This window comes from Carex rostrata, chromosome 30 (assembly GCF_964058835.1).
Source record: "Carex rostrata chromosome 30, lpCarRost1.2, whole genome shotgun sequence".
Classification (NCBI taxonomy): Eukaryota; Viridiplantae; Streptophyta; class Magnoliopsida; order Poales; family Cyperaceae; genus Carex; species Carex rostrata.
In genome coordinates, this window is record NC_135947.1 from 4485940 (window position 1) to 4512212 (window position 26273).

At 31.7% G+C, this 26273-nt stretch overlaps 3 protein-coding genes, 1 long non-coding RNA gene and 1 pseudogene across 5 annotated transcripts in view; 1 reads left to right on the forward strand and 4 right to left on the reverse strand.

Annotated features, from left to right (window-relative positions):
• The window catches only part of LOC144546647 (F-box protein At5g52880-like), a 19674-nt gene extending 18106 nt beyond the window's left edge, over nt 1-1568 (reverse strand). Inside the window, exon 1 of the mRNA XM_078295180.1 lies at nt 1559-1568. The gene's annotated coding sequence lies outside the window, so the exon portion shown is untranslated. The remainder of the gene's footprint in view (nt 1-1558) is intronic.
• Nucleotides 1-12699, reverse strand: part of LOC144546648 (F-box protein At5g52880-like) — a 19192-nt pseudogene extending 6493 nt beyond the window's left edge.
• On the forward strand, nt 1571-4764 carry LOC144547032 (large ribosomal subunit protein eL37y-like). Of its 2 annotated transcripts, XM_078295635.1 has the most exons (4): nt 1571-1792; nt 2773-2976; nt 3919-4020; nt 4543-4764. In XM_078295635.1, exons 2-4 carry the CDS (start codon nt 2844-2846, stop codon nt 4635-4637), a joined length of 330 nt encoding a protein of 109 aa, XP_078151761.1. In that variant the 5' UTR covers nt 1571-1792; nt 2773-2843; the 3' UTR covers nt 4638-4764. The 2 variants fall into 2 exon arrangements, 1 of the variants encoding a protein (XP_078151761.1); XR_013508958.1 differs by lacking the exons at nt 1571-1792; nt 2773-2976 and adding an exon at nt 2996-3845.
• On the reverse strand, nt 10129-11715 carry LOC144547033 (uncharacterized). Its single transcript, XR_013508959.1, has 3 exons — nt 11626-11715; nt 10918-11054; nt 10129-10254 (listed from the first exon to the last, which is right to left on the reverse strand). It is a non-coding gene; the product is annotated as an uncharacterized LOC144547033 (long non-coding RNA).
• A 4602-nt stretch (nt 12700-17301) lies between the features above and the next one.
• On the reverse strand, nt 17302-25980 carry LOC144546649 (F-box protein At5g52880-like). Its single transcript, XM_078295181.1, has 6 exons — nt 25917-25980; nt 19459-19640; nt 19121-19275; nt 18522-18609; nt 17818-17959; nt 17302-17400 (listed from the first exon to the last, which is right to left on the reverse strand). Exons 2-6 carry the CDS (start codon nt 19635-19637, stop codon nt 17302-17304), a joined length of 663 nt encoding a protein of 220 aa, XP_078151307.1. The 5' UTR covers nt 19638-19640; nt 25917-25980.
• Between the last annotated feature and the right edge of the window lie 293 nt (nt 25981-26273).

The following is a 26273-nucleotide window of genomic DNA, read 5'->3' on the forward strand; positions in this document are numbered from 1 at the left end:
GAAACAAGCTCTACTGTTGTATTAATTAAGTTGCTCTGGTACGGTGGATATCGTGTATATAGAACACGTTACTATATATTTATTTAAATAGTATTATGTCAAATAAATGAAAAAAGAATGCAGTCACACAGTTTCTTTGTTGCTCACCTAAACAAATTTCAAATATTTAATTTATGACTAAATTATTTCACATGCAAAAGTTGTCATTTCCGGCCACAAATAGATGCATCTTCACTACGTCATGCTTATATCATAATTTTGCTATGTACACAAGTATTAAACCCATTCAAAAAATTTAACTTTGTTGTCAGTTACCAAGGCAAAAATGAAAAAAAAAGGAGATCAAATTAAAATACAAATACACGCACAAATAAATAGTATGGAAATTTTGCAACAAAAAAATTATAAAGGAGATGCCATAAATCATAATGACACTACCATGATAATACCTCATACAATTTAACATCTATACAAAATTACTTTGATATTTTTTTTAAATTATTTATTTGTCAAAGGAAAAATGACAGTGGCATTTGACTAAACTAGTATGTTATAGAGAAGATCTGAGAAGATTTAGAATAGCACCACAAAACATTTTATAAGATAAAATTTGACATTAATTCAGAAATTATTTAAATTCTTTCTACTTCAATTTTTTAATTAACTTAGATAAAAGCAGAAGGGCGCAAACAGAAATATCGCCAAATAGATATAGTAGCCAACCTGGCCTCTCATTATCTTCAATATATATATATATACAGAGGTAGGCTAATAAACAATCGATTGTTCCTAGCCTCCCGTGCAACCAAGTCGTTTTTCAATTTTTAAAGTCTAAATGATCGATCCAAACCGTTAGATGTGATCTCCATATTAAAATGTGCTAGAAGACCAAATTTTATCTTTTTTGGAATTTGTTTACTATTTATTAAGCCACTTTGAAAATCGCTGATCCAACGGTAGCTTCTGATTTTACTATTTGGTTAAGCCACCGTTGGATCAGCGATTTTCAAAGTGGCTTAATAAATAGTAAACAAATTCCAAAAAAGATAAAATTTGGTCTTCTAGCACATTTTAATATGGAGATCACATCTAACGGTTTGGATCAATCATTTGGACTTTAGAAATTGAAAAACGACTTGGTTGCACGGGAGGCTAGGAACAATCGATTGTTTATTAGCCTACCTCTCTCTCTCTCTCTCTCTCTCTCTGTATCTCCCTACCTTATTAAGGAGCTTAATGTCTAGATCCTGCAAGGGTTGTAATTAAAAGTTAAATTTTCGGAATTAATATCAGCCATTCAATTTTCAGATCAGATACAGCAGAATTTTCTAAATTTTACTCTTCAACACTTAAGACCCCACTGTTCGCGCCACATAAGATCCCTAAAAACCTAAAACAATTCCTGGCGCTCCATCACTTCACCAGCGAAATTTCTCTCTCCATCCCCGACCCTCTCTTTCTTTCTCGCCAGCGAAACTTTTCTCCCCAGCCCCGGCCTTCTCTTCCTCTCCCAGTCCCGACCTAACCCTCTCTTTCTCTCTTCCTCACGCAATTTCACATACCTCGCCGCCACCTCCAGCCTGACCCCTCTCTTTCTCTCTCACGAACCCCATGCCCAAACCTCCTCTCACTTGTCAGATCGGAAGAGGAAACCCTAGATTCGGAAGAGGAAATTTAGAGGCGCAGCACAGTCAGATCGTTCAAAGAAGAAACAATCCCTCTGCCTTGCGATCAGGAAATCAAGGAGGCTTCTCAGTTTTCTCTCAAGAAAGCCTAGATTGGATCTGTACAGGTAATCTTTTTGTTGATTTTTTCTTTTCTTTTTTTCCGAATTGACTGCATGATTAAGTTGAACTCCTTGAAGTATCAATTGTACCAAAAATTAGTAGAATTGTTTTTTTTTACGAGATATAGATATTTGATTCATATAAGTATTAGCAACCATACTTAGTGGCATGATATAAAAAATAACATTGAAATATTCAATTTAGATAAGACCGGATTAGCACAACTGACAGAAAAAACAGAAGCAAACTTATCTTCCTTCATCAGTCATATTATGTTGCCTTCTCTGTGTGGTTCATGTCTGCCACTGCAAGGGTTCTATTCCTTTGGCAGATTATTTTGAAGTGTTTGGGCACGGTGCCATTAGATTCATGTGTTTTTCCTCACTGCAAATGGGTCACTTCTGTCAGGTTGAAATGTTGGTTTGGGGTATTCTGATAGACTATGGTTTGATGTTTTTGTGATGCTTTGACTGTATTCTGATAGGTCCAGTTTTTAGTATTAATCAATCTAAATTTCAGTTGTTAAGTTCAGCAGGGTATGCATTGTGAATTTGTCAAAGACCTTGAGTTTTGTTAGAATTCTTGCATTGAAATTTCAATTGTTTAGTCTTAATTTCAGAAGGATTTTTTATTAATTAGTTTGACCATGTGTGTGTATTTTGTGCTTAACTACTATATGGAAATATAAAACGAGTACCAAGTAGCAGTTGTTGTTTCATAATGTTATGGTGTAGCTCAACGGTATACAACTCATGTGGTATTAATATGGAAATGGCACAAGGTACTAATACATGTAGTTGAATCTGTCCCTGGTATGCGACTCATGTGGCATTAAAGTTTTATTAAGTTGTCTTGGTTGTTATGGGTTTATTCTTGCTTTTCTTCAAACATTGCGAAGAATCTTGGTTACTAAGATAATTCAATTGCAAGATTAAAATTTGAGGCTATATAAATAATATTATTTGTATTTGTTTGTTTGCACTAGACCCAGAATAGGATTTCGGGGAGGGGTATGAGGGGAAGGATGTCGTAATAGAAAATTTGCGGCAGCTGTGTATGCACCGTGTGGCAAATGAGAGTGGTCGGCTATGGCCGTGGTGGGATTTTGTGGTCGATTATAATGCGCGCTGCTCTATGAAGGCGAAGAAGTACAGCAAGGAATGTGCTGAGACTGTGGTCAGAGATCTTGGTAAGTTTTAACTGATTATTGGTGCAAGTTCGACTGGTACATGTTGTACTTGTTCAGTTTTGGTACATACTATACCAGTCATGATGTCCCTACCATAAACTTGGTTGGTATGAGTGAGGAGTCTATGTGCAATTTTGAATTGAAGCGACACATTAAAACAAAATGACAAATTGGGTACAGTGAATCTGACCTAGCTATAAAAGACGACAATATAAAAAATATAAGAAATTGGGTATAGTAAATTCTATAATTACCTAAATATTAGTAATATTTCTCTGGTTTACCTGTGGATAAAGTACAGAAATGCATGGGTGATCCAGAAGCTAATACTGAGAACGCCATGTTAAAGAAAGAACAGGAAGATCAGGTTACTCAATACTTCTAAAAAATCATATATGTCTGTACAAATAAACAATTTTCATTCCAAATTTCATTTAAGCCAATAAGGAATTAATAAACCAAAAGAGCATGGTAAGAAACAGTCAATAGCTACTGACATCGAAGCCAAGAAGGTATTAATAAACCAAAAGAACATGGTAAGATACAGTCAATAGGTACTGGCACCTGAACCTGGTGTGTCTATATCTGTAATTATTTTGAATAAGATAATCTCCATGTCTTCACAACAATAAATAATTTGAAACATAGATATATATGGTGTAACTGGAGAGGATCACTGGTCCTTTGGCTTTGGCTGGTACAGTAGTTTGATTTCGTGTATTCTATTTTAATTTTGCAAACTTAAACACCCCTACTTACTGAATTGCAACTTAATATCTTTTGTATTATTTGCAAGAGTTACCACTATGTTTTAGAAGATTGAATATCTTGTACATTGTCCTTGAAAAAAATGTGCACTTGAAATTAAGGTTTTCACCCATCTGATTGGCCTTCTTCTAAGATTTTTGCATTTATTTGAAGCTAATTTAATTCATTGTGCAGATAATTGGAGTGTGAAGGCAATCAGGAGGAAGACAACTGGCACGGGAAGGATGAGATACCTTCGTCATTTGCCTAGGAGATTCAAGAGTAACTTCAGAGAAGGTAAACTCCATTTTTTTTCATTGAGGTTTTGTAAATTGTGCATAATCAAGTACATGAAGACTTGACCAAGTTATTGCCGCTGTAAAGTGGTATTCGTTTAAGCTGAAACTGAAGTGAATTGAAGCCAAAATATTTTTCAGAGTTTGCATTAACAAATCTGGGGCAATTCATCTTGTCAATATGAACCCAAATTCCAAGTCATTTTATTTTAGACTTAATATTAATTTAATTAATTGTCACATGTACAAGTTTTTATAAAAAGTGGGATCTAGTTGGCAAAATGTGAGGTTGCCCTAATGAAGCAATATAGTTATTAGAATTGTCCCAGAAAATTTTCCGAATTGAATTTGATAAAGCACTTAAATTTCTTAAGCAAATTTAATTTGATAAGATTATTCCATCTTAATCATATTTTTTGTTCTTATGTCTCCCCGTGTATTTTGTAAAAGCTTTTGCACTTAGGTGACAGGTTATCAGTTTTTGAAATAGAAAATAAAGTGATTTTTCATTGAAATGTTACAGGAGCGGAGGCAGCACCAAAGAAGAGAGCTGTTGCAGCTTCTTCAAGTTATATTTTGGATCTATATTGCACAAAGCTCAGAAGCATTTTGTTTTGATTCTGTTTGGGATTTGCGAAAATCTGTATTAGTTTTTTTTAAGATGATAGTAACTATCATTTTTTTTCTTTTTATGCTCCATCCCAAAAGTTTTGACTTGCATGAATTTGGGTGAATTTATTTCTATGCAAGTGTATGTGTTACTGTTATGCCAACACTTGGTTTGTTGTTTTGCCACCCCGAGTAAGTACTCCACTCATCCTCTGCAGTTAACTATTTAAGTGAAGATGCATTATTTGCCTGAAGCAAATTGTGGTTGTATGTATAATATTATATGTATAAAAAAATACTTTAGTAAATTAGATTTTCTACTACATAATTTGCTCCCGTTGCTGTGCACGGGCACGATTACTAGTATATATATATATATATATATATTAATATGCTAGCATGCTATGCATAGCATAGAACCCCTCCATGCAACGGTTTGGATTTCAAATCCTAATGGTCGATCCGAATTGTTCATCTTGTTCTCCATATTAATATGTATTTGGAGACCAAATTTTACATTTTTTGGAATTTTTTTACTATTTCTTTAGATTTATTGAAAATCGCTGTTTTCAGCAAATCTGGACCATAAAAAAACAACGATTTTCAATAAATCTAAAGAAATAGTAAAAAAATTCCAAAAAATGTAAAATTTGATCCCCAAACACATATTAATATGGAGAACAAGATAAACGGTTCGGATCGACCATTAGGATTTTGAAAACTCGAAATCCAAGGCATTGCATGGAGGGGCTCTATGCTATGCATAGCATGCTACCATATTCCTATATATATATAGGAATATGCTAGCAATAGCATGCTACGTGTAGCACAGCTCCCCACCCTGCAATGGCTCAATATTTGACTTTTCAAAATTCTAACGGTCGATCCGAACCGTTCATCTTGTTCTTCATATTAATATGTCTTTGGAGACCAAATTTTACATTTTTTGAAATATTTTTACTATTTTTTTAGATTTATTGAAAATCGCTGTTTTTTGTGGCCCAGATTTGCTGAAAACAGCGATTTTCAATAAATCTAAAAAAATAGTAAAACAATTCCAAAAAATGTAAAATTTGGTCTCCAAAGACATATTAATATGAAGAACAAGATGAACGGTTCGGATCGACCGTTAGAATTTTGAAAAGTCAAATATTGAGCTGTTGCAGGGTGGGGAGCTATGCTACGCGTAGCATGCTAGCATATTCCTATATATATATATATATATATAGAGGAGGGATCAAGTTACAACAATTTTTGAGTTACAACAAGTTACAACAAGTTACAACAAGCATTTTCTACATTTTCAAAGTCCAAATCGTCAATCCAAACCGTTAGATGTGATCTCTACAATAAAATGTGTTTGGAGACCAAATTTTACATTTTTTGGAATTTTTTTACAATTTATTAAGATGGGTACAAAATTCAATGGTCTGAATTTGACTAGTTTTTGTACCCATCTTAATAAATAGTAAAAAAATTCCAAAAAATATAAAATTTGGTCTCCGAGCACATTTTATAGTAGAGATCACATCTAACGGTTTGGATCGACGATTTGGACTTTGAAAATGTAGAAAATGCTTGTTGTAACTTGATCCCTCCTCATATATATATATATATATATATACAGAGAGAGAGAGAGAGAGTGGCTAAGCTCAAATCGTTTGTTCCTGGGCTCAGGAACAAACGATTGGGTTCTCCAATTTCTGAAGTTCAAACGGTCGATCCAAACCGTTAGATGTTTAATCTATATTAAAATGTGCTTGGAGACAAAATTTTATATTTTTTGGAATTTTTTTACTATTTATTAAGAGGGTTTGAAAGTCGCTGTTTTTTTATGGTGCAGAATTTTAATAAAAACAGCAACTTTCAAACCCTCTTTATAAATAGTAAAAAAATTCCAAAAAATATGAAATTTTGTCTCCAAGCACATTTTAATATAGATTAAACATCTAATAGTTTGGATCGGTCGTTTGAACTTCGGAAATTGGAGAACCCAATCGTTTGTTCCTGAGCCCAGGAACAAACGATTTGAGCTTAGCCATTCTCTATAGATATATATATATATATATATATATATAGAGAGAGAGAGAGAGAGAGTGGCTAAGCTCAAATCGATTTTTCCTGAGCCCAGGAACAAACGACTCGGTTCTCTAATTTTCAAAGTTCAAACGGCCGATCCAAACCGTTAGATGTTTAATCTATATTAAAATGTGCTTGGAGACAAAATTTTACATTTTTTGGAATTTTTTTACTATTTATTAAGATAGTTTGAAAGTCGCTGTTTTTTTATGGTGCAGAATTTTAATAAAAACAGCGATTTTCAAACCATCTTAATAAATAGTAAAAAAATTCCAAAAAATATAAAATTTGGTCTCCAAGCACATTTTAATATAGATTAAACATCTAACGGTTTGGATCGACTGTTTGAACTTTGAAAATATGAAAACCGAGTCGTTTGTTCCTGGGCCCAGGAAAAATCGATTTGAGCATAGCTACTCTCTCTCTCTCTCTCTATATATATATATAGAGAGAGAGAGATAGACTAATGTGCTTTCAATAGCATATGGGCCAAAATACACACGGTCCAAATTTGAAATTTCAAAATCCAAACGGTCGATCCGAACCGTTCATCTTCTTCTCCATATTAATATCTGCTTGGAGACCAAATTTTACATTTTTATGAATTTTTTTACTATTTATTAAGTATTTTACAAAATTGTTGATCCAACGGTGGCTGCATAAAACAGTAAAACCGTTGGATTAGTGATTTTCAAAGTGGCTTAATAAATAGTAAAAAAATTCAGAAAAATGTAAAATTTGGTCTCCAAGCAGATATTAATATGGAGAATAAGATGAACGGTTCGGATCGACCGTTTGGATTTTGAAATTTCAAATTTGGACCGTGTGTATTTCGGTCCATATGCTACCAAAAGCACATTAGCCTATCTCTCTCTCTATATATATATATAGAGTGTGGCTAATTTGCTACCTGAAGCACTTCGGCCGAGGTGCTTCCGGGGTTATATTTTAGTGTGTGATGATCAAACAACAAATCTAAACCGTTAGATGTTCAATCTATTATAAAATCTGCTTGGAGACCAAATTTTACATTTTTTTGGAATTTTTTTACTATTTATTAAGATGGTTTGAAAATCGCTGTTTTTATTGAAATTCTACACCATTAAAAAACAGCGATTTCAAACCATCTTAATAAATAGTAAAAAAATTCCAAAAAATGTAAAATTTGGTCTCCAAGCAGATTTTATAATAGATTGAACATCTAACGGTTTAGATTTGTTATTTGATCATCACACACTAAAATATAACCCCGGAAGCACCTCGGCCGAAGTGCTTCCGGTAGCAAATTAGGCACACTATATATATATATATATAGATATATATATATATATATATATATAGATAGATATAGAGTACGGCTAACGCGCTTCCTCTAGCATATGGGCCGAAATGCTTCCGGTGGAAAGTTGAAATTTCAAAATCCAAAAAGTCGATCTGAACCGTTCAACTTCTTCTCCATATTAATATCTGCTTGGAGACCAAATTTTACATTTTTCTGAAATTTTTTACTATTTATTAAGCCACTTTGAAAATTGCTGATCCAACGGTGGCTTACCAAACAGTAAAAATCAGAAGCTACCGTTGGATCAGCGATTTTCAAAATGGCTTAATAAATAGTAAAAAATTTCAGAAAAATGTAAAATTTGGTCTCCAAGCAGATATTAATATGGAGAAGAAGATGAACGGTTCAGATCGACTTTTTGGATTTTGAAATTTCAACTTTCCACCGGAAGCATTTCGGCCCATATGCTAGAGGAAGCGCGTTAGCCGTACTCTATAGATATATATATATATATATATAGTTGGGCTACGGTGCTATGCATATATAGTGTCATCTTGTGGTATGCAATTTTTAACCGTCTGATCGGCTTTAATAACCGTGCTGAGATGGAACGTTGATACGCTGAGGTAACTTCCCCAAATTCAAATCTGCAACGTATTATCTATCTGCATCAATTGCTCGTTTACAGATAGCTTCACAGGATATGTAACACTCTTATTTAGAAAGAAAGAAAGACAAAAAAAAAAAACAGAGAGAATTATATTCTATGGTGGTACCTTCTAATCTTCCAAGTTTCAACCAGATAATAACTTGTTAATCTTAAAATCAGTGGCACATCAAAGGTTTTTATTTAATTTTTGCTGGAACGAGGCTGTACCTAAATGCGCAGTTGATGACTACTAAATTTGATATAAAACTATAAAAGTTTCTGGGAGCTACGCATTTAGCTATCAAAATAGCAATGTTACCATAAGAAAGAAAAGCCAATAATTTTTTTTATTCTCTCTCCATAGCATTTAATAGTTTCCATTTACATATTTGATACAAGATTCTATTAAATTTCTACACTAATTAGGAGAACAATTAGAAGAGTAAATTGGGTATAGGAAGAGAGGAATTATTCTCTCTGCACCAAATAATATATTTTTTTTTACTCTCAAATTAGCACAGCCCAATCAACAATGCACAATAAAATATTAACAGTATACTTAGTTCTGTTTTTTTTTCTGTCAGTATTGTTTTTTTCAAGCTCTTTTAGAAATTATATTGAAATTTTTTCTGACAGGGAATCATGGTCCTAAATCCTAATTATCAATTAAAATTATTTCAAATAAATATATCACAGATAAATTATCAATTATCAATTAAAATTATTTCAAAATTTCAATATGATATATTTAAGTAATTAAGAACAATATATCACAGATAAATATTTATTAGAGATAAACTGCAAGCTTATAAATCCAATGCCATACATCCAAATTATTATGTCAAAATTAAATTCCGAACTAAGTTATCCTTGATTTTCTTATTCTTGTTCTTAGATAATGCATTATTTGAATTATCCATCCAATGATTATATATGCTTGTGCTCCTGTCAATGGAGTTGTAGGAGTGAAAAAACAAAACTAAGATGAGCAAATAATACAAATAACATATATATACATTAATTGAGGATGGATCAAAAAAAGAATAAAAAAAAAAAGACCTTTCGACTTTCTTTTAAGGCTTCGTTCAATATTGTTTTTTAAATTCATTAAAACTTGAGTTCATCAACACAAAAAACTTATTTACAAGCAGTATCCTTTTTTGGACTAAATAAATAAAACAATACTAAAGATATACAGAAGTTACAAAAAAAAATTATGAACTATCGCATTGAAAACTCGAGCAGGCCCACTTGGGAAGCCGATATTGACTCCATGATGGTTCATCCGAATCACTATCTCCAATAGCAAAACCAAGCTCACTCCATAAATCCTCTCCCAGGACATGCTTCGGGAACTGATCATTCAAATATATATGGTGTCAATATGCAAGCCAAATTACATATGTTACCACTAGCTGTAATGTCCTAACTTGGCACAAGAATATCAGATGTAAATTTTATGAGTACCTTTTTAGGTGATATTAATTTTAGTTTCGGTTCCTTTTCTCCGAATATGGAACAAGAATGCGGTGCTCTGCTATTCAATGTGCTGAGCCAAACAATTGAATGACAGTTTCTGCAAACTGCCCTATTTGTTGGTGATCCAACTGCCAACTCTGCTATAAATAATAATCAATTCAAATTTTAATGTTGTAAAAAAATAAATTTGTATTCTAATTTGATTATTTTTATCAGATACTTTTAGTCATTTCTGGTATATTTGCTCGGTTTTTGTTAGAAACTATAATCAATGCCAATCTAGGGTAAAGGCACAACCGTCGAACTACCAACCACTATGAAATTACTATCAAGTATCCACAATATGGGACAAAAATTAGGAATTTTGTACAACATTCACTTTTTGGAAATAATGGAAAAGAAATGTAAGCATAAAACCAAATTAAGTTAGCAAATCTGGCGTGAATTGTTTTCTGTATCCATCTGTGTGGTAGTTAATAGTATCTCTTTTCATCTCCTTGAAAGGTAGTTAAATGTTGCACCAATTTGATATAATTCGGAATCTTCACAAGCAGATGGGAAAAAGAAAATACATGAACTAGTATTATAACTTACTGAAATCACATATCTATTAATCAGAGATATAAGACCATTTTAGTAACTAAATCTAACACCAAGTGAAACATGCCACTCATATTGATTTAGGGGGGCGATCAGACTCACATAGCTTTTCAAACCATATATGATAATTTGAATTCAAAATATTACATACTTTTAAACATAAACTTACATATCTAAAATTTGAAACAAAAATACCATACCTTTATATTTCTCTTTAAAAGTTTCCTTCCAATCAAAATCGTATGGAGTATCAATCTCCTTTACACCGGAACTACCAAAGAAAATAGAATAATCTATCTTCCAAAGGGTATTTTCATTGGCAGCAGAGTTCCAAGACCTTTGTGCAAAGAAGTACAACAAATGTTAGTATAGACTTGGATTACTATTCATGCAAAATGAAATCCAAGGATTACTCTCAATTTTTTGTATAATTTCAACAAATCTGCTTTCACATTCAAATTTCTCCACTATAATGCCCAAAAATACAACTAAAGGAACAATTTTAATTAGCACCAACAACTGTTGTACTTGACCTAAACCAATTAAATGTTGTCCTGTATGGATGGATTCGATTCAGTGCCTAATTTGCCTAATTTAACTCCTTTACTAAATGTAGAAGGAACAAACTCTCAACTTACTGGTGAGAATGTATAAAAGATGACCAAATGTAATATACACTATATGACAACAATAAGATATTAGAATTTAGCAACAACAACCTTTAACTGTTATTTCTTGATATAAATACATCTTGGTAGGCTGTCACCATGCACCAATAATTTAGGAAAAATCAAAACCCTCCCTTGGTTGGTGGTTTCTTGTCAAGCAATAAGAAAATTACTACTCCTAAACGAACCCAATTGAATAAATTAACATGTTTGTAAAAACAAGCCAAAGAAAAGACTTACCGGCAAACTAAGCTGGCAGCCACCCGTGACCGCATATCAAGGAGACTGAAAACACTAAGAAGCATGTCGTATGACATATCCACAGTATCTGACGTATACAAAACATATTATCAAACATACAAAAATAAAAGAGAAAATTTTCCTACTATTCTTGTAATTATATAAAGTATCCTACTATTTTTTTAAGTAGAAAACTTATTGAATACCAATAGACAGTAAGGATATTTATTTTTTACAATTGCTTGTTGAATTTGCTAATTTTATCCGGGTTATATAAAAATTGATCATGCCAAAACACAATTTTGGGTAGAATAATCTCTCACTATGAAATAGAAACGAAGGTTGTTTGTCCCATGGAAAGATGTATCCAGTATTATTTCATCTGTACTAGCTCAAGTAAAATAGCAGCAACAGAAATGTACGATTATTTCCGGTACAACACCAGACAAAGACGACTTTCTTGAAACCCAAGTCAAATTTCCCACTATTTTCTTTTATCTTATCTTTCTAGGACAGATTAACTGCCCGAGAACCAAAAAGACCAAAATATCACAATTTGTACCTCCATCATTGTGATGAGATTTAGAACGTCTCTTGTGTGCAATAATCGAATGCTTATACTCTGAAACAACCATTGCCTTCTTCTGTTTGGGTAAAACAACTTATGCTGCTTGTAAAAGCGAATTGGCAGCTTCAACTCCATATCCCGTCTGTATACTGCAACATACATTTTTCAATCAGCATGAATTCTCTTGAAAAATGTTTAATTTTGATATTATTTTGCCAATTTTTACCAATAATTGCAATCTAAAACATTACAACTATCTTACAATGTTGAAATTGGTAAAGAAACAAGGAAATAAAGAATTAAATAGAGAGAAATTTGGAAGTTTACTCGGGGAGGATGCGAAGGGCGAGAAGCGTGTCTTGAAAAACAAGAAATTGGAGGCGCTTAGGCAAATGGGAATAGCCGAGGCGAAGCATAGCGCTGAGCTCATCGCAAGCCGTGGGGTAGTCCCACGGCCGTGAAAGTGTTGCTGCTATTCCCAGCTCTTCATATCCACCACTTTCCATTTCCTTCGCTTTCTCTCTCTCTCTTTTGGAAAAAATTGGCTGTCAAGTGCGCCTTCTCTCTCTGCACCTTTTCGACCGATGATAGAGTATTTTGAATATGGAGAATTGAGACTATTTATTCCCTTTTTTATAATCATACTAATTTTCTATTTTTATATCCATACTATTTTTTATTATTTATATTTTATATTGTACTCAATATAGACATAATATAAAGGGAAACAACAAATTATAGTATAATGAGACTAAAAATATATTTTAAAAGAAAATAATTGTAGGAAACAACTACTGTAGTTTAAAAGGAAATAACTATATAAAATAGTTTACTGATATAAATTAATAAAAAAAGGTGCTATTTGGAGAGCAACAATTAAATTATTGAGGCAGGGAATTTCTTTTCTCTATTCATACCCGGACAATTTATTTGTCCACAAAAAATTCTAATTATGGTAAAAACTTAATAAAATCTTACATTATATTTGTAAAAGGAAACTATAAAATCATTTTGCAAAATAATGAAATTTTTTCTTAACTTATTGGTATATTCACTTCTTGACTGTAGTTGTCGATCCAATAAAAGATAGCGATCAGCTAAAAAAAAAGACAATTAGCAAAAATAAAGAACCACCACCAACATATAATCAACAACTTGAGTCTAGTTTAGGCTTTAATCATTCTCATGAGGCTGAATTGTTGGATCTATTGAAAATTTTGTATTTATTTTTGGAATGTTGGACTTATTAGGTCAATAAATAAATTATTAAATTTATCGAAATTTTCATATTTATTGTTGATTTTTGTTATGTCAAATCTTGACTCAAATTTTGACTATGTCACTGAAAATGTACATATGATGACTACTAAAAATGATATAAAAATATTAAAGTTTATTTGAGTTGTGCATTTAGCTCTCAAAATAGCGGTGTCATCGTAAAAATAAAATAAAATAATTGGAGGTTATTTTCAGTGTCGTATTCTTAATTTTAAGAGCACAGAGAATTTTTTTTGTTTGCTATACCAATATTTTCTCTAATTAACACTCTCTTGTAATGTCATCCAAATTTTGTTATTTTATTGTCTGGACTCTATTTATTAAATGCCCTTAAAAAATGGTTAGTTTGCACAATTTATTCCGAGGGGGAGCACATGCAACTAGCTAAAGGTTGCGGGAATGATGTTAAAGGTCACATGTTTATTTTTTTTTAATATGGATTAAGTTAATTACTTTATCTTACTTTTATATTTTATATCATGATTTAAATTATTGTTTAGATTAATCAATATAGAAGAGTAATATGTTAGAAAATGATTGTCTATGACAGTGAGCTCTATATACAAAGTAAGTATGGAGTAAATTAATCTATCCAAAGAGCAAAATAATTTATTGCAGATTAACTCATATTTTTATCTATGTTGTTCCTTCTGTTTTACTTCATATTGATTGTGGAGTAAAATTAATGTGTATTAAATTGCTTGCTCTATTTTATTTCTCATAATTTACATCTCATGAGTAGTTTTAAGTTATAGTATAAATTAATGCACTTGAAATAGTAAAATGTTGGTAAATATTTTTTTTTCCTATGACAGTGGGTCTTATAAGTGGAGTAAGTGTGGAGTATGTTAATCCACTGAAGTAATTTAATTAATTCACATTTTACTCTATCTTATTCTTATTTTACTCCTCATTTGACTACTTAGGGTCTGCTCTAGAACATCATCATTAAAGAGAATGAAAGGGAAGGGAGGTAGCACATGCTCAGATCGGAGCTGCTCGGCATTCACTCGCTCCACAAGCGAGGAGATCGGAGAGAAAAGGAAGGAAAATGTCACTGTCCCATGAGGAAGTGAATCTGCTGCTAACTAGTTTCCAAAATTATAGCTTAAGGTCTGTTTATAACCTTTAGAACAAATAAATTTGAACTTTTATAAAATTTATGATTTAGAGCAAATAAAATAAAGTTTAAGATTAAGTTCTATAAAAAATTGAACTTTTATAAACAGAGTTCTAGCCGCATAGTTTCAAAGCAAAAATCACTCTCTATAGTTCATAAAATACCACAAAAAAGGTACAGAATCATAATTCTGAATAGTGATGCATAATATATATACATGTATAGGGAAAAAAACTGAAATTTTCAAATATGCCCCTACCAAAAAAAGATAAACAAAAAACTACTAAATTCTGAGAATTCCAAATTTAGCACGTCCGTCATTTGAGGTTGCAGATACCAAAGGGGTGTCCGTCATTTCAAATAGCGGACATCCAAAAAAACTAAAAAAATTAGAATTCAACAGCCGAATGAATTTATTTGTTTATTATTTTTCAAAAAAATATATAATTTGAATATACTTGAACTTAGAAGGAACATCAAACAAAATATATAAAGTATCTTGCTATACTAGAAGCACTACGAAATATTTTTCAGGCAAGATGTTTTCCGGCTGTAAAAATAATAAATTATTTTTTGGTGTGTTACTGGAAAAAAAAATTAAAAACTGTTTTGAATATGAGTTATTGATCTTAGTTCAAAAGTCACTTTTAGGTAAATAAAGAAATTATCGTGATAGATGGAGTGCCTTATAATTTAAATGTACTAGAATGATCACGATAATTTCTTTATTTATCTAAAAGTGACTTTTGAACCGAGATCAATAACTCTGATTCAAAATATTTTTAATTTTTTCCAGTAACATACCACGAAATAGTTTTTTTTTCAATTTTTGCTGGAAAGAGGCTGTACCTAAATGCGCAGATGATGACTAGTAAAATTTGTTTGAGCTACGCATTTTAGCTATCAAAATAGCAGTGTTACCAAAAAAGAAGAAGTAATAAGCCAATAATATTTTTTATTCTCTCTCCATAGAATTTAATAGTTTCATTTACATACTTGATATAAAATTTATTAAATTTCTACCATAATCAAAATCAGTCTTTGGTCTAGCAGCAAAGATACATGATCTCTATGTAAGAGGTCATGAGTTCAAAATCCGGACGGAGGAAATCCTTTGTTATTACAAGTTGGGTGACTTGACCTCCAACCTTTACTCAAAAAAGGTTTTCTACCATAATTAGAAAAATAAATAGAAGAGTAAACTGGGTATATATAAAGCGAGCAAATATTCGCTTTTCCACTTAATAATCTAATTTCTACAAGATATAGAAATATGAACCAATTTCAATGAAAAGACATAATAAATTAGATCGGTAATTAGTAATACTACACCTAGACCTCCGAATGCAATAACGGATCCCAGAAATACCACAAAAATATCATGTATTGGTCTAGGTAAATTCATTATGCATAACAAAAAAAAAACAAAGAACGAAAAAGATATCATGACCATACTAAAAGCTCAAGGAAAGGAAAAGGGGTTACCTCCTTTTTTTCTTGTAAATATATAGTTTATTATCCATTACCACAGAATAAAATGAGAATATGAATGCTCAGTTTTTTTCTTTCCCCTCTCTGTCTGTATGTTTATTTTCAAGCTCTAAGAAATTACATTGGAATTTTGTCTAACAGGAATCGTGGCGCTAATCATCAATTAAAGTTATTTCAAATTTCCAATATGATATGTTTATGGAAGAACGATATATTACAATTAAAATTTTGTTAGAGATAAACGGAAAGCTTATAAATCCAATGCCATACATCCAAATTATTATGTTTTCAAAATTAAATCCTGAAATATCCAACTTATCCTTGATTTCATATAATTATTCTCAGATAATGCCTTATTTGAATTATTTCTCATCCAATTAATTATGATCGTATATGCTTGTGCTCCTGTCAACGGAGTTGTAGAAGAATGAAAAAAAAAAAATCTAAGATTAACAAATAATGCAAATAACATATATACATTAATTGGGGATGGATCAGAAAAAAAAAAAAAAAAAAACCCACCTTTGGACTTCCATTTGAGGCTTCGTTCAATATTGTTTTAAAATGATTAAAACTTGAGTTCATCAACACAAAAAAAATACTTACAAGCAGTATCCTTTCTTGGACTAATTAAATAAATAAAATAATACCAAAGATATATAAACAAAATTATGAACTATCACTTTGAAAACTCTTGAGTAGGCCCACTTGGGAAGCTGATATTGACTCCATGATGGTTCCTCCGAATCACTTTCAGCAGTACCAAAACCAAACTCTCCATAAAGCCTCTCCCAGAACATGCTTGGGAAACTGATCATTCAAATATGTTTGGACTAAATATGCAGTGCAAAGTATGACATATGTTACCACTAGCTGTGATGTCCCAACTTGGCACAAGAGTACCAGGTGTAAAATTCCCAAGTACCTTTCTAGGTGATATTAATTTTAGTTTCGGTTCCTTTTGTCCAAACATAGAACAAGAATGCGGCGCTCTGCCTGTCAATGTGCTGAGCCAAACAATTGAATGACAGTTTTTGCAAACTGCCCTATTCGTTGGTGATCCAATTGCCAACTCTGCTATATATAAATAATAATCAATTTAAATTTTAATGTTGTAAAAAAAAAATTGTATTATAATTTGATTATTTTTTATCAGATACTTTTAGTCATTTCTGATTTATTTGCTCAGTTTGTATGAGAAAGTATAATCAATGCCAATCTAGGGTAAAGACACAACCGTCGAACTACCAACCGCTATGAAATTACTATCAAGTATCCACAATATGGGACCAAAACTAGGAATTTTGTACACCATTCTCTTTTTGAAAATAATGGAATATAAATGTAAGCATAAACGATAAACCCCAATAAAGTTAGCAAATCTGGTGTGAATTTTTTTTCTGTATCCATCTCTGTGGGGTAGTTAAATAGTATCTCTTTCCATCTCTCTGAGAATGTTGCACCAATTTGACATAATTCGGAATCATCACGAGCAGATGGGAAAGGATAATATATGAACTAGTATTATAACTAACTGAAATCACATTTCTATTAATTAGATATATAAGACCATTTTAGTAACTAAATCTAACACCAAGTGAAACATGCCACTCATATTGATTTAGGGGGGCGACCAGACTCATATAGCTTTCAAACCAGATATGGTAATTTGAATTCAAAATATTACATACTTTCGAACATAAACTGGCATATCTAAAATTTGAAACAAAAATACCATACCTTTATATTTCTCTCGAAAAGTTCCCTTCCAATCAAAATCGTATGGAGTATCAATCTCTTTTACATCGGAACTACCAAAGAAAATAGAATAATCTATCTTCCAAAGGGTAGTTTCATTGGCAGCTGAGTTCCATGACCTTTGTACAAAGAAGTACAACAAATGTTAGTATAGACTTGGATTACTATTTATGAAAAATGAAATCCATTGATTACTTTCAAATTTTTGTATAATTTTGAACAAATCGGCTTTCACATTCAAATTTCTCCACTATAATGTCCAAAAAAACAACTAAAGGAACAATTTTAAATTAGCACCAACAACTATTGTACCTGACCTAAACCAATTAAATGTTGTCCTGTATGGAAGGATTTGACCCAGTGCCTAATTTTACTCCATTAAATGTGCAAGGAACAAACTCTCAACTTACTATTCAGAATGTATAAAAGATGATCACATGCAATATACACCATATGACAACAATAAGATATTAGAATTTAGCAACAACAACATTAACTGTTAGTTCTTGATATAAAATACATCTTAGTAAATTGTCACCATGCCACCAATAAATTAAGCAAAACCAAAACCCTCCGTTGGTTGGTGGTTTCTTCTCAAGCAATAAGAGAATTACTGCCCCTAAATGAACCCAATTGAATAAATTAACATGTTTGTAAAAACAAGCCAAAGAAAAGACGTACCGGCAAACTAAGCTAGCAGCCACCCGTGACCGCATATTAAGGAAACTGAAAACATTAACAAGCAAGTCGTGTGGCAAATCCACAATATCTGACATATACAAAATATATTATCAAATTAAAAGAGAAAAATTTCCTACTATTCTTGTAATATAAAGTTTCATGCTCTTCAGGTGATATAAAGTTTCCGACTATTCTTTAAGTAGACAACTTATTGAATACCAGTAGACAGTAAGGATATTCATTTTTTACAATTATTTGTTGAATTTGTGAACTTTATCTGGGTTATATAAAAACTGATCACGCCAAAACACAATTTTGAGTAGAATAATCTCTCACTATGAAAATATAAACGAAGGTTGTTTGTCCCACGAAAAGCTGTATCCAGTATTATCTCATCTGTACCAGATCAACGAAAATAGCAGGATCAACAAGATACAATGATTTTCGTTACAGCGCCCAGACAAAGAAGACTTTCTTCAAACCCAAGTCAAATTTTCCCACTGATTTTTTTAATCTTATCTTTCTAGGTCAGATTAACTGTGCCTCAATTAAACTTAACTGTCTGAGAACCAAAGAAACCAAAATATCATAATTTGTACCTCCATCGTAGTGATGAGATTTAGAATGTCTCTTGTGTGCAATAATCGAATGCTTGAACTCTGAAACAGCAGCCGCCTTCTTCTGTTTTGGTAAAACAGCTTCTGCTGCCTGTAAAAGCGAATTAGCAGCTGCAACTCCATATGTCGTCTGTATACTGCAACATACATCTTTCAATCAGCATGAATTCTCTTGAAAAACGTTTATTAATTTTGATATTTTTTTCTCCAATTCTTACCAATAATTTCAATCTAAAACTTCACTACTATCTTAGTATATTAAAATTGATACAAAAACAAGGAAATAAAGAATTAAATAGAGAGAAAATTTGGAAGTTTACTCGGGGAGGATGCGGAGGGCGAAAAGCGTGTCTTGAAAAATGAGAAATTGGAGGCGCTTAGGCAGATGGGAATAGACGAGGCGAAGCATGCCGCTGAGATCATCACAAGCCGTGGGGTAATCCCATGGCCGTGAAAGTGCTGCTGCTATACCCAGCTCTTCATATCCACCACTTTCCATTTCCTAACTCTTACCTTCGTCTTCTCTCTCCTCTCTTTTTGAAAAACTTGGTTGTCAAGTGCACCTACTCTCTCTGCTCTTTTCAGAACGATGCTAAGAGTATTTTGAATATGGAGAGTTGAGACTAATTTTCTCTTTTTATATTCAGACTAATTATCTATTTTTATATTGTACGTACTATTTATTAATTTTTTTTTCTATTTTCTATTTTATTTCAATATAGACACAACAGAAAAAAGAAACAACAAAATATAGTATAATGAGACTAAAAATGCACTTTTAAAAATTAATTATTGTATCTTGAAAGGAAACAACTACTGCAACTCAAAACAAAATAACTATATAAAAATATTTACTAATGTAAAATAAAATAAAACTGTGTTATTTTGAGAACAATAATTAGATTATTGAGTGATGACAATTTTTTTCTCTATTCATACCCAATTTAATAGTTTTTTCTTTTATATATAGAATTTTTCTAATTATGGAGAAACTTAATAAAAGCTTGCATTATATATGTAAAGGGAACTATTAATTAAATGTTACTGAAAAAGAATGAAAAATTTTCTTAAGCCTTTTTTATTTTGTTCTTTAAGGTGACATTGCTATTTGGCGAGTTGAATTGAATAGGACAAGTCATTCTTCCAATCTTTAATGAATTGAACAAAAATTTATAAATAACTTCAAAAAGAAAGAATAAATTGAATAAATTTTGCTACAAATAGTAGAAAGTTGTCTATGTTAAAAAATATCTTTCTCTATAGAATAAATTATTTTTATTGCAAACAGTTGTCTATGTTAACAAATTGTATATGTGAATAAATTTTGCTGCTTATTTTTGTCTATCCGAAAAGATTTGAAACCCGCAATAATTTGAATAATGGAATCATAATTATATGGTTGATAAGGAAGCTGAAACAACCGAAACACGAGGATCAGAACGACGGGATCTTGAAAACAATTTTTTTTATTGTAGATACCGAAAAAAATGCAGTATTGAGCTTAAAGAATGTTTATTTATACAATATTATCATCAATCTTGTTATATTTAGTTTTCTTATATATTATAATCAGGAGAATCTTATTTTTCATAGTTTTTATTTAAAAAGAGGAGGGTTCAAATGCTTCCATTTTTTGTGCTTCCACCATGCCTTTATTTTTTAAAACTTTAATAATTTAAAATTTAAAACTTAAAAGTCAAAATAAAACCATTGGATATGATCTACATCATTTTATTTATGCACGTGTAAAAAATTATGACATTTCAATTTTATTTTGATTGTTATCAAGAGCTTATAAAAAATGCACTAATGTGGAAAAAGAAATTCTAATTCAATACAATTCTAATTGATTCTTAATTAAGCTTAAGAAAGAGATATTCTAATACTTGTGACAAGAGATCCTCTAGAATTGATTATTGATTTTTCATGCTGGTTCCATAGATACAAAACCCTTGCATAGGCGATACAATTTTAATTCGAAATATCTAATTTCACTTGGTAATTAACACTATTCACTCATTAATCGTCTCTTACGGTGAATCGCCTATACAAGGGTTCTAGTGAAATAACACTATTCACTCATTAATCGTCTCTTACGATGTATCGCCTATACAAGGGTTGGCTACGTATTTTTTGAATTTGAGGAAGAAGACGCTGAAATAAGATAAAAGAAGTTAACAGAGACGGAGAGGTTGATTTTAAGTTTTCGTTCCGTCAGCGCATCAGCGCTCCATCTCAGCACGGTTATTAAAGCCGATCAGACGGTTAAAAAATACATAGCACAAGATGACACTATATATGCATAGCACCGTAGCCCAACTCTCTCTCTCTATATATATATATAGTTGAATTAATCCAGTTCTATGTCCGGTGTGCCCATTATAGGAATCCGGACCGTTCAAATCCCATCTTATGAATCTTTGCTTAGAAGTACTAGAGCATCCTACGGCAACTTTGGAGGCCATCAAATCTATTTTTCCAAGGAAAAAGGTGAGAAGTGAGAGTGTTTCCTCTGTGATATCTCATATTTTGTGTGACCGACGTGTCCGGTGGTTATTCGGGGCTAGAATTATATGAGCTTAATTTGATATTCATGTAGAACATGTTTGAACGGTTGAAACTTTCCAAACATTCACGCAAAATATGAGATATCTCAGAGGACGTGAATTCTAATTGAGAAGCAAACACCATTTGAGGTCTCACAGGATCTCATATTATTCTCATATGGGGGGGATTATCTGTCTGCATCAATTGCTCGTTTACAGATAGCTTCACAGGATATGTAACACTCTTATTTAGAAAGAAAGAAAGACAAAAAAAAAAAAGACAAAAAAAACAGAGAGAATTATATTCTATGGTGGTACCTTCTAATCTTCCAAGTTTCAACCAGATAATAACTTGTTAATCTTAAAATCAGTGGCACATCAAAGGTTTTTATTTAATTTTTGCTGGAACGAGGCTGTACCTAAATGCGCAGTTGATGACTACTAAATTTGATAAAAAACTATAAAAGTTTCTTGGAGCTACGCATTTAGCTATCAAAATAGCAATGTTACCATAAGAAAGAAAAGCCAATAATTTTTTTTATTCTCTCTCCATAGCATTTAATAGTTTCCATTTACATATTTGATACAAGATTCTATTAAATTTCTACCCTAATTAGGAGAACAATTAGAAGAGTAAATTGGGTATAGGAAGAGAGGAATTATTCTCTCTGCACCAAATAATATTTTTTTTTTTTACTCTCAAATTAGCACAGCCCAATCAACAATGCACAATAAAATATTAACAGTATACTTAGTTCTGTTTTTTCTGTCAGTATTGTTTTTTTCAAGCTCTTTTAGAAATTATATTGAAATTTTGTCTGACAGGGAATCATGGTCCTAAATCCAAATTATCAATTAAAATTATTTCAAATAAATATATCACAAATAAATTATCAATTAAAATTATTTCAAATTTTCAATATGATATATTTAAGTAATTAAGAACAATATATCACAGATAAATATTTATTAGAGATAAACTGCAAGATTATAAATCCAATGCCATACATCCAAATTATTATGTCAAAATTAAATTCCGAACTAAGTTATCCTTGATTTTCTTATTCTTGTTCTTAGATAATGCATTATTTGAATTATCCATCCAATGATGGTACATCCTTGTGCTCCTGTCAATGGAGTTGTAGGAGTAAAAAAACAAAACTAAGATGAGCAAATAATACAAATAACATATATATACATTAATTGAGGATGGATCAAAAAAAGAATAAAAAAAAAAGACCTTTCGACTTTCTTTTAAGGCTTCGTTCAATATTGTTTTTTAAATTCATTAAAACTTGAGTTCATCAACACAAAAAACTTATTTACAAGCAGTATCCTTTTTTGGACTAAATAAATAAAACAATACTAAAGATATACAGAAGTTACAAAAAAAATTATGAACTATCGCATTGAAAACTCGAGCAGGCCCACTTGGGAAGCCGATATTGACTCCATGATGGTTCATCCGAATCACCATCTCCAATAGCAAAACCAAGCTCACTCCATAAATCCTCTCCCAGGACATGCTTCGGGAACTGATCATTCAAATATATATGGTGTCAATATGCAAGGCAAATTACATATGTTACCACTAGCTGTAATGTCCTAACTTGGCACAAGAATACCAGATGTAAATTTTATGAGTACCTTTTTAGGTGATATTAATTTTAGTTTTGGTTCCTTTTCTCCAAATATGGAACAAGAATGCGGCGCTCTGCTATTCAATGTGCTGAGCCAAACAATTGAATGACAGTTTCTGCAAACTGCCCTATTTGTTGGTGATCCAACTGCCAACTCTGCTATAAATAGTAATCAATTCAAATTTTAATGTTGTAAAAAAATAAATTTGTATTCTAATTTGATTATTTTTATCATATACTTTTAGTCATTTCTGGTATATTTGCTCGGTTTGTGTTAGAAACTATAATCAATGCCAATCTAGGGTTAAGGCACAACCGTCGAACTTCCAACCACTATGAAATTACTATCAAGTATCCACAATATGGGACAAAAATTAGGAATTTTGTACAACATTCACTTTTTGGAAATAATGGAAAAGAAATGTAAGCATAAAACCAAATTAAGTTAGCAAATCTGGCGTGAATTGTTTTATGTATCCATCTGTGTGGTAGTTAATAGTATCTCTTTTCATCTCCTTGAAAGGTAGTTAAATGTTGCACCAATTTGATATAATTCGGAATTTTCACAAGCAGATGGGAAAAAGAAAATACATGAACTAGTATTATAACTCACTGAAATCACATATCTATTAATCAGAGATATAAGACCATTTTAGTAACTAAATCTAACACCAAGTGAAACATGCCACTCATATTGATTTAGGGGGGCGACCAGACTCACATAGCTTTTCAAACCAGATATGATAATTTGAATTCAAAATATTACCTACTTTTAAACATAAACTTACATATCTAAAATTTGGAACAAAAATACCATACCTTTATATTTCTCTTTAAAAGTTTCCTTCCAATCAAAATCGTATGGAGTATCAATCTCCTTTACACCGGAACTACCAAAGAAAATAGAATAATCTATCTTCCAAAGGGTATTTTCATTGGCAGCAGAGTTCCAAGACCTTTGTGCGAAGAAGTACAACAAATGTTAGTATAGACTTGGATTACTATTCATGCAAACTGAAATCCAAGGATTACTCTCAATTTTTTGTATAATTTCAACAAATCTGCTTTAACATTCAAATTTCTCCACCATAATGCCCAAAAATACAACTAAAGGAACAATTTTAATTAGCACCAACAACTGTTGTACCTGACCTAAACCAATTAAATGTTGTCCTGTATGGATGGATTCGATTCAGTGCCTAATTTGCCTAATTTTACTCCTTTACTAAATGTAGAAGGAACAAATTCTCAACTTACTGGTGAGAATGTATAAAAGATGACCAAATATAATATACACTATATGACAACAATAAGATATTAGAATTTAGCAACAACAACCTTTAACTGTTATTTCTTGATATAAATACATCTTGGTAGGCTGTCACCATGCACCAATAATTTAGGAAAAATTAAAACCCTCCCTTGGTTGGTGGTTTCTTGTCAAGCAATAAGAAAATTACTACTCCTAAACGAACCCAATTGAATAAATTAACATGTTTGTTAAAACAAGCCAAAGAAAAGACGTACCGGCAAATTAAGCTAGCAGCCACCCGTGACCGCATATCAAGGAGACTGAAAACACTAACAAGCATGTCGTATGACATATCCACAGTATCTGACGTATACAAAACATATTATCAAACATACAAAAATAAAAGAGAAAATTTTCCTATTATTCTTGTTATATAAAGTATCCTACTATTTTTTTTAAGTAGAAAACTTATTGAATACCAATAGACAGTAAGGATATTTATTTTTTACAATTACTTGTTGAATTTGCGAATTTTATCCGGGTTATATAAAAATTGATCATGCCAAAACACAATTTTGGGTAGAATAATCTCTCACTATGAAATAGAAACGAAGGTTGTTTGTCCCATGAAAAGATGTATCCAGTATTATTTCATCTGTACTAGCTCAAGTAAAATAGCAACAACAGAAATGTACGATTATTTCTGATACAACACCAGACAAAGACGACTTTCTTCAAACCCAAGTCAAATTTCCCACTATTTTCTTTTATCTTATCTTCCTAGGACAGATTAACTGCCCGAGAACCAAAAAGACCAAAATATCACAATTTGTACCTCCATCATTGTGATGAGATTTAGAACGTCTCTTGTGTGCAATAATCGAATGCTTATACTCTGAAACAACCATTGCCTTCTTCTGTTTGGGTAAAACAGCTTCTGCTGCTTGTAAAAGCGAATTGGCAGCTTCAACTCCATATCCTGTCTGTATACTGCAACATACATTTTTTAATCAGCATGAATTCTCTTGAAAAATGTTTAATTTTGATATTATTTTGCCAATCTTTACCAATAATTGCAATCTAAAACATTACAGCTATCTTACAATGTTGAAATTGGTAAAGAAACAAGGAAATAAAGAATTAAATAGAGAGAAATTTGGAAGTTTACTCGGGGAGAATGCGAAGGGCGAGAAGCGTGTCTTGAAAAACAAGAAATTGGAGGCGCTTAGGCAAATGGGAATAGCCGAGGCGAAGCATGGCGCTGAGCTCATCGCAAGCCGTGGGGTAGTCCCACGGCCGTGAAAGTGCTGCTGCTATTCCCAGCTCTTCATATCCACCACTTTCCATTTCCTTCGCCTTCTCTCTCTCTCTTTTCGAAAAACTTGGCTGTCAAGTGCGCCTTCTCTCTCTGCACCTTTTCGACCGATGGTAGAGTATTTTGAATATGGAGAATTGAGACTATTTATTCCCTTTTTTATAATCATACTAATTTTCTATTTTTATATCCATACTATTTTTTATTATTTATATTTTATATTGTACTCAATATAGACATAATATAAAGGGAAACAACAAATTATAGTATAATGAGACTAAAAATATATTTTACAAGAAAATAATTGTAGGAAACAACTACTGTAGTTTAAAAGGAAATAACTATATAAAATAGTTTACTGATATAAATTAATAAAAAAAGG